We start from the raw sequence: 8,543 nt of genomic DNA on the forward strand, positions 1-8,543 counted from the left end.
AAGTAATACTTTCACCTTCAGTATTTAATTGTCTAAAAAAAAGGGTATTTCTGTCAACCAATTTTATAATTGTGAAACGGCCACACGTGTGAAAATTGATTAGTCGCATTCAAAGCCTACATTTTCATGGTTGGACCAGGTTCCCAAACCCAATATAAATTACTTAACAGATCCTTATCAATCCCACCTTATTCCACAACAGATTTCCGATAACCTCCATTGCTAAATCTCTCTCTTTTTGCTTCTCTCTTTCAAGAAATCGTCTCCTTCTTTTGTAAAAACTAAAAAGACATTCTGTGTTAGAAAAGATGAACGGAAACGGCTCATACGGCACGTCATGGGCGGATCAGTGGGACGATGGTCCAGATCCAGTTTACAACTACCAGACGAAGAAGAGCAGCGGAGCCACAAATTCAACCGCCAAATACAAGCAGAAGGTAGGAGAAGGTCTAGGAAAGACCAAAGCAGTTGCTTCAACGGGCATCAAGAAGGTTAAAGAAGGGACCATCACAGGCTTCCACTGGATCAAAGACAAGTATAACAAAACTAAACAGAAACATTAGCCCTTTCTTTTCATTTCCTTCTTCTGTTTCGTCGTGATTCTGTTTCTCTTTTTTCCATTCTTTTATTTTACAGACTCATGTGATATGAACCGTTGATTTTCATGTGATATAGAAAATTTTCTTTTGTGGTTTTTATGGTCTGTTTTGCTTTGTATATTATGGAATAGATTTTATTACTTTTGTATATTATTAATTACTATGGAATGGGTTTCGAATTTAGTTTTATATAACGTCTTTATGCATACAACTTTCTTTTTACCCAATTTATAAAGTTGCAATTTGTAGCCATTGACAGTCGAATAACTTAATGCAACCAATTTCTTCAGGCTGGCGTAGAATTTTTATTTTTTTTATTTTTGGTCTTCCATTCTCTGCAGTGGAGATAGCGGTGGCTATAGACTATTTCCTCCTCTTGTTATATTTTATTGGCTGAATTTTAAATGATGTTTTGACCCTAATGACAGCTTTAATAAAAAATGATATGAGAAGAAAGCAAATCCAATGGCTATTGATTTTAGGAATTGAAATAATTAGATATAAGGACGAATCTCTTCATTAATATTTCAAAGTAATTGAATCTCTTCATTAATATTTGAAAGTAGTTGAATCTCTTACTCGACATGGAGGAAGAAGAAAGAAAAAGGTGACAAATATTAATTTGAGTAAATAATTATTCAGTCTTTGCAATTTCATCAAATTTTTTTATGAATATACTAATTAGTCTGTGAAATTTGGCCATTTCATAAATAAAAAAAAATATCATTTCAGGTATTAATTACTTTCTAATATTTGTCCTTAATATTTAATATAACATTATTATTTAATCATATCATCATATTATTATTATTATTATTATTTTATATCTAACGTGCGGATGTTGTCCACTGATTTTTTATAGTTTAATTTATGATTTTTTACAATTTAGTATATATAATTATATTAATATAGGTATACTCCATTAAACTTTTATCTTCTGCCTGTACTGTGTTATTATTTTCATTTATTGTACCACTAATTAAAATTTCAGCCTCTCCTACGGAGTTTTAAACATAAAAAGCTTATCAATATAATTACTAAACAAGAGAGATAAAATTATAATTATGATATTTATCGGTCAGATTTTAAATATGTGAGGAGAGGATGTTTTCCCTCATCATTATTATTGTAAGAGCTAGTCATATAACTGCTCTATGTGCAAATTATGCAATTTTGTGCTTTTTTTTAACCGATTTGAGTGAATAATTTTTCAAAAAAATATTGCCATCTATATTTGTATTACTTTAGTTTAAATAATTTATTTATGTATTTTAATTAAATATTAAAAAAATTATATATATATATATATATTTGAAATCTTTGAGTAATAGATAAAATATAATATCTTTAAGGTTAAAATATAAAAGTAATATATTGAAAAAATTAGTAAAATATAAATATAGATATATATATATAAATGTTCGATAAGATTCCATTAACTTTTAACTGAACTAATTTTTTAAAATTTTTTCGAGCTGAACTACCGGCCGAACTCATTTATCCCCTAATTAACGGAACAAAGAGAATATAATTCTGGCATTGTAAAGGTCAAATGAAGCCGATAAATAATAAACAGGTCAACCACAGTAATTGATCTAGACACTATAAAGCCTACGGGTACCTATCAGTTCTCATTTCTCACTACTTTACATCGCACAATACTGGAAAACAAGTGAACCGCGCGAGCATGGCTTTTCCTATACCAAATCGGCAGTTATTCATCGGCGGAGAATGGAGAGAACCTGTTCTCAAGAAACGCATCCCTATTATCAACCCTTCTACGGAGGAGAGCATCGGTCAGTTTTCCTTTTTTTTTTTTTTTTTTGGCTTTTCGTTCTTTATAAATTTTTGCTCGGATCTGCTTTGTGGATTTGTGTTATTTTGCTGATCATTTTAGGCGGTTGATTGAACTTTTGATGTGTGAGTTTTGCGAAAATGGTTCAGGTGACATACCAGCAGCTACTGCAGAAGATGTGGAGATAGCAGTAGAAGCAGCTCAGAAAGCATTTACCAGGAACAAAGGCAGAGATTGGGCCTTCACTTCTGGGGCTGTCCGTGCTAAGTATTTACGTGCTATTGCTGCTAAGGTATTATTAGATATGATTCTTTTATGCCGATTTGTGCCCTACATCCGAGATAGATGGATACCTTTTCAACTGATCTAGAATAAGTTGTTTATTTCAAAGAGTTGAGAATGTTAACCTAGATTCAGTAGTTCTTTTGCAGTCTTCTGTTTATTGATTGGTGGTGATAGTTAGCGAATTTGTATCCTCTCATATAGTTTTTTGTTTTGCATTGCATAATTAAGCATAATTTTCTTGCAATTTTCTGTATAAGTTATTGGGAGAAAAATGCGACAAATTATGGTAACAATTAATGAGTTCTTATGGCTGTGTTGAATGGAGTAATAATAAGAGAGAAGTAAGAGATAACTTTTATGGTGATAAATATTACACAAACTATACCCTTCTTTTATAATTACCGAGAAGTCTAGTGGTCCTGCCTTCTGCATCTTGAGTTCTCAACTATCTTTGTTTGCATGCAGATAACGGAGAAAAAAGCTGAACTAGCGAAACTTGAAGCAATAGATTGTGGAAAACCATTAGATGAAGCAGCGTGGGACATAGTATGCCATTGATTGACACTGGAATTCTTTCATTTGGTATTAATCATGTGTAAATTTCTTCACAAGTGTTTTAATGTTTCTAGGATGATGTTGCTGGATGTTTTGAGTACTATGCTGGCCTTGCTGAAGGCTTAGATGCAAAGCAAAAAGCTCCTGTTTCTCTTCCTATGGAAACATTTAAGAGCTACGTTCTTAAAGAACCTATTGGTGTTGTTGCTTTGATCACTCCTTGGTATTATCTAATTTTGTTGTTACAATTCTTATGCATTGTGTGTCTTTCCTATTTCATTTTATTTATTGTTGTCAGGTTATCATTCATATGCTTTGTTAATTTTCAGTTGCATCCACATAAATGGGAAATAGCATCAATGTGTTTGAAATTCATAAATGGGAATTTGGAAGGATGAGTTGGTGCAACTGGTTACCTTGATTTATTATGGACACCTTACTAAGTTATGAAAGTGCATGACCACCTTGAGCTTCTAGCTTTTCCATAATTTTGATGATTTTAATCACTCTCCCAATCTCCTTACCAAACTATTTACTCAGTCATCAATCTGAACCACTCAAAATCCTTACTAGTTCCGAGATGCATTTTCTTCAACTGATGTCTCTATTACTAAAGAATTTTATGTCCTATTTTCTTTCACTTCATTCTTCAGTTTTTGAAAATCTGTGATCATTTACAGTGACAACAAATTAAATTTCTGTTGATTTACATTGATTAAAGTGGTAAGTTTCAATTGGATGTTATGCTTAATAATGAATGGTGATTTTTTTTTCCTGGTGACTGTCGTTTGTACTTCTTATTATTTTAAGCCTTCATTTAATTATTTCTTTTAAAAGAGTAACAAACTGATAATTGCTTGTCCTTTATTTTGAAGGAATTATCCACTATTGATGGCTACGTGGAAAGTGGCTCCAGCCTTGGCAGCAGGTTGCACAGCAATACTGAAGCCATCTGAACTGGCATCAGTGTATGTCTAAAATTTATTTGAACTTGCATCAATTTTCGTGGGTTCTGTCATGCTATGTTCCAGCTATAATATTTTTCAATTTCAGGACCTGTTTAGAGTTGGCTGAAGTTTGTAGAGAGGTTGGTCTTCCTCCTGGTGTCCTCAATATTCTAACTGGATTGGGCCCTGAAGCTGGTGCTCCTTTGGTATCTCATCCCCAAGTTGACAAGGTTTGAGTCTATTACATTTTCTTTATTAGAGATAACTTCAAGTTGAATTTCAATAAAATATCAAGCATCAATTTTGGTGTGTGTATACCATGCAGTAATTGTAACAAGAAATTTTTAAACAGGTTGCTTTTACTGGAAGCACAGCTACAGGGAGCAGGATAATGGCATCTGCAGCTCAGATGGTCAAGGTATACCAGGATGATACACCTTTTTTTCCTCTGCTTCATGCTCTTTTGTTTACGTCATGCCAGTTACACATGTCATATTTTGGCAGCCTGTTTCTATGGAGCTTGGTGGGAAAAGCCCAATTGTTGTGTTTGAGGATGTTGATCTTGATAAGGGTTAGTTCCTTCTAAAGCATATCTTTGAACTTTTGACTGTGTCTTGCATAGTTGAATTTCTCTTTGTTGCAAACAAACTGTGGATAGCAGGATATTGGTATCGAGATCTGATACCCCTCACGTTTGGAAGAAAAGCTCATGTTTATGCCGATGTTGGTATTAACATTATTCTACTTATTGTTTGATTCAACAGCTGCTGAATGGACTGCCTTTGGTTGCTTTTGGACAAATGGTCAGATATGCAGCGCAACATCCCGTCTTCTTGTGCATGTGAGTGTCAAATTAGATGTTCCATGTCTTTCATGCATTTGCCACTTCCGTCAAAGAATTTCTCCCTCTTTGTCTTTCTAGGATAACATTTAGTTTTCTTTTTCTGTTATTTTGTTAGTCTGGCTAACCAACAATAGATTTTCGTAGAACTAAATCAAGATAATTAGGACAAAGTTGAAGTTGAATTGCAATCATCGGAAAGTTTTCCGTGTAATATTGAAGATTAAAAATTTGCTACTTTGTTAGATGCATTACTTGAAAATTGAACCACTTGCTGTTTAGGTGCATAATATTTCTTTTAGGTCTTTGTGTCATCAACCTTTGCTCTTTGGATTGAATTGAATTGCCATTGCTTCACTGTTGAGTCTTGAGGGAGAACTCAGGCTACTCAACTAACAAGAGTTCCTATTAAGTAATCCAGAGCCATTGTTATCTTCATCATAACAAACAACTTAAGCTCCCTGGACCCTACTGATGCAGAAGCCAGCATGTTTAACCCCATACCAAACTCCAAGCCAACAGGTCCAAATACCTAAGTCAGAATAACAAGCTGCTAAAAACTGTGCAAACAGATCCATCAAACATTCTGAATAAATAAATGAACAGAAGAGCAAATGGTATGCTTATTGCAGACCTTTCAAACAGTGAATGACAGCCAAATGCTTACATCTTTTAAAATGAGTTATCAAAACATACATAACAGCATGTTGCAAATACCTCAATCTTCAAAGTTCTATTAACAGAAAACTTCTTCTAAAACATAGCAATAAGTACTGTCTCTAGTACTGTCTGATGACGAGGAACTTTCTAGCCAGCAGCGCAGCCAACTAAAAGCTTGCTAGAATTTACCAAGATGGGAGAGAAAAGTTGCTATAGTATTTACTGCCACGAGTTCATAAGTTTTGCATATGGTGTTTGCGTCTAAAATTATTTGGTCCCTAGCTCATGAAGATGCACGCACAATTTAATGTTTCAGGAAAGAATTGCATCTGAATTTCTGGACAGGCTTGTTAAGTGGTGCAAAAACATTAAAATATCAGACCCCTTGGAAGAAGGTTGCAGACTTGGCCCGGTTGTCAGTGGAGGACAGGTAAGATTTTTGTTAAAATTCCTGATTGTATTTCAGAAAAGAATAGAAAGAGAGAGGGGGGTGAAAGGGGGGGGGGGGGGGGGGGGGTTTCAGGGTTTATAGTTGGTGGTTGAATTTTTGTCACAAGCAAACTTTTGTACAACCTGATTTAGTTGCACTACATTCTCGTAGTTGTGAATTGTTGGAAAAAATTTGTTGAATGGCCCAACACTTGACTGTTTGAACTTATAATTTGAGATAGTCTTTGCTACTTGTTTAAATTTTTAATTTAATACGATGAATTCAAGACTTTAACTTGTTAGTTACTTAACTGCTGCAGTATGACAAAGTATTGAAATTTATTTCAACTGCTAAGAGTGAAGGTGCAACCATTTTGTCTGGTGGGGCTCGTCCAAAGGTATGTCATACTTCATTCTTTTCCATTACTGGAGCTGTTCTGTATTTTGATCTTTGAGGTCATTGAAGTTATTTGCAAATGAATGGCAGCACTTGAATAAGGGATTCTTCATTGAACCAACCATCATAAGTGATGTAAATACCTCCATGCAAATTTGGAGAGAGGAAGTCTTTGGACCTGTCCTGTGTGTTAAAACATTTAGTTCTGAAGATGAAGCCATTGAATTGGCAAATGACACTCAGTGAGTTGCTTCTTGCATCTAAATAACTATATATACCTGAATAATTAGTCTGGATGTCCCTTGATCTGACTCGGTTGTAGAGATTGTATTTTGATGGTCTACGGATGTTCTGCAGTTACGGTTTAGGTGCTGCAGTGATATCAAATGATCTAGAAAGGTGTGATCGAGTAAGCAAGGTGAGACATTATCATGAGAAATAATCACAAAGCATCGAGATTATTTAACTGAAGAGTTGATTGTTTTTTTTTTCCTCTCCTTTTATTAGTCTTTCCGAGCAGGTATTGTTTGGATCAATTGCTCACAGCCATGCTTCTGTCAGGCTCCATGGGGAGGTCTCAAGCGTAGTGGTTTTGGGCGTGAATTAGGAGAATGGTATGTCCTTAATCACCCAAATCAGATATGCAAATGTTATCTTCTCAAATAATTCAAACATTTATTAGTAGAAATGTCATACAATGATGAGAGGATCAGGCAGTTAATGGAGACTGTTTTGAATTTGCAGCTTTTCTGAGACTGGTCCATCAGGATCAGCCTCAATCTACGTGACTGGTTCTATGTAACTTATACTTTTAACAATTGGCAATTAGAAGTCTTATTTAATTGCCACTAGCAATTAGCTAATGCTGACTCCCATTTTTGTATATATAATATTTACAGGGGACTCGATAATTACCTGAGTGTGAAGCAGGTGACTCAATATATCTCCAATGAACCTTGGGGTTGGTATCAGTCTCCTTCAAAGCTGTAAGAGATCTTCGTGAGAACAAAATGAAATAATGCCGGATAAGAGGTAATAAAAGGAAGAAGGATCAATGTAGTGAAATCAAAGCTTGTATCGAACTAAAATATTGCAAAATCTATAAACCCTTTGTAACTCTCTTATGATCTTGTATCGTTTGTGATATTGTTAGATTTAAATAAGAGTTGGAAAGTTTGGCATGAAAAAACACTACTGTGTTTGGTGGACGATGAATTTTGTGCGCCACAAATAACGAAATTCAGACGTTTATTAGAGATCCAAGCAGGAAATGCAAAGTCACATGCTTGACAATGACTTGGTTATCTTGTCAAGGTTTCAGTATGTGGAGCCAAAATCTAAAATAGACCCTACGTTTTCTCCATTACTGGCCCATTTGCCTTTCTTGCATTCTGCTAGTCCACCGGGGATACGGGACCATTCTGCAGATTGAAATGATATAACTCTCGTACGTACGGTAATATGTGGATGCTATTGTCCATATCGGCACTCCTAATGAATTGAAAACTAGAAATAGCATATTCGAAAGACGTGAGACCCAATGTTATTGGGTTAAAGCACAATGTTTCATGGCATAGCGTTTATATTAGCACAGATTACGAAACGATATTTAGTGTAATGTTAGTTAATTTTGCCGGATAGACATTTATTGCAATGTTTTAATTAATTTTGCCGAATAGAGTTTAAGCCTGCAATTATCAAGTAAAAACATATTTCTCATCCTTTCGGCGTTAAGAATTAAAAAAAAAAAAAAAAAAAAAATCATTTTAAATAATGGACAAGCGATTTGGAAGTTTACTTTTAATATAAACTTCTTACATTTCTTTTCTCAACAATAGTTTAAATTGTATTAGTATTTTGTTTACGAGGTGATAGAATGTTAAAGCAGCATATTCTTGCTCACTTGAATTCTTTAAACAGCATGGCCCCATCAATCGCATGGACGAATCAGGAGAAGTGGTTCATTTTTCAGCTTTGGATCTGAAGATATTCATTCCAATTTGACTAATTAAATTCTATCATTTGGATTACCATT

At 34.4% G+C, this 8,543-nt stretch overlaps 2 protein-coding genes across 2 annotated transcripts; both read left to right on the forward strand.

Moving 5' to 3' along the window:
* The first annotated feature begins 161 nt into the window (after nucleotides 1-161).
* Nucleotides 162-793, forward strand: LOC105640439 (CDP-diacylglycerol-glycerol-3-phosphate 3-phosphatidyltransferase). Its single transcript, XM_012224753.4, has one exon. The coding sequence runs from the start codon at nucleotides 309-311 to the stop codon at nucleotides 561-563; it is 255 nt and encodes an 84-aa protein (XP_012080143.1). The 5' UTR covers nucleotides 162-308; the 3' UTR covers nucleotides 564-793.
* Nucleotides 794-2,286: 1,493 nt separating this feature from the next.
* Nucleotides 2,287-7,498, forward strand: ALDH10A9 (aldehyde dehydrogenase 10A9). Its single transcript, NM_001306042.1, has 15 exons — nucleotides 2,287-2,395; nucleotides 2,544-2,686; nucleotides 3,145-3,225; nucleotides 3,309-3,457; nucleotides 4,110-4,202; nucleotides 4,288-4,411; nucleotides 4,534-4,599; nucleotides 4,686-4,752; nucleotides 4,946-5,022; nucleotides 5,999-6,112; nucleotides 6,432-6,509; nucleotides 6,599-6,750; nucleotides 6,866-6,926; nucleotides 7,016-7,122; nucleotides 7,408-7,498. Exons 1-15 carry the CDS (start codon nucleotides 2,287-2,289, stop codon nucleotides 7,496-7,498), a joined length of 1,512 nt encoding a protein of 503 aa, NP_001292971.1.
* The last annotated feature ends 1,045 nt before the right edge of the window (nucleotides 7,499-8,543 follow it).

Source organism: Jatropha curcas, chromosome 10 (genome assembly GCF_041381405.1).
Source record: "Jatropha curcas cultivar XTBG-Jc1 chromosome 10, XTBG_Jcur_1.0, whole genome shotgun sequence".
NCBI lineage: Eukaryota > Viridiplantae > Streptophyta > Magnoliopsida > Malpighiales > Euphorbiaceae > Jatropha > Jatropha curcas.

What these genes read in the sequence shown, in the direction of transcription:
- LOC105640439 (XM_012224753.4), top strand. Translation starts at nt 309, where the DNA reads ATGAACGGAAACGGCTCATACGGCACGTCATGGGCGGATCAGTGGGAC.
- ALDH10A9 (NM_001306042.1), top strand. Translation starts at nt 2,287, where the DNA reads ATGGCTTTTCCTATACCAAATCGGCAGTTATTCATCGGCGGAGAATGG. An exon ending in GTTGCTTTGATCACTCCTTG is followed by an intron (nt 3,458 to 4,109) that starts GTATTATCTAAT and finishes TTTATTTTGAAG; the next exon opens with GAATTATCCACTATTGATGG. An exon ending in CTGGTGGGGCTCGTCCAAAG is followed by an intron (nt 6,510 to 6,598) that starts GTATGTCATACT and finishes AATGAATGGCAG; the next exon opens with CACTTGAATAAGGGATTCTT.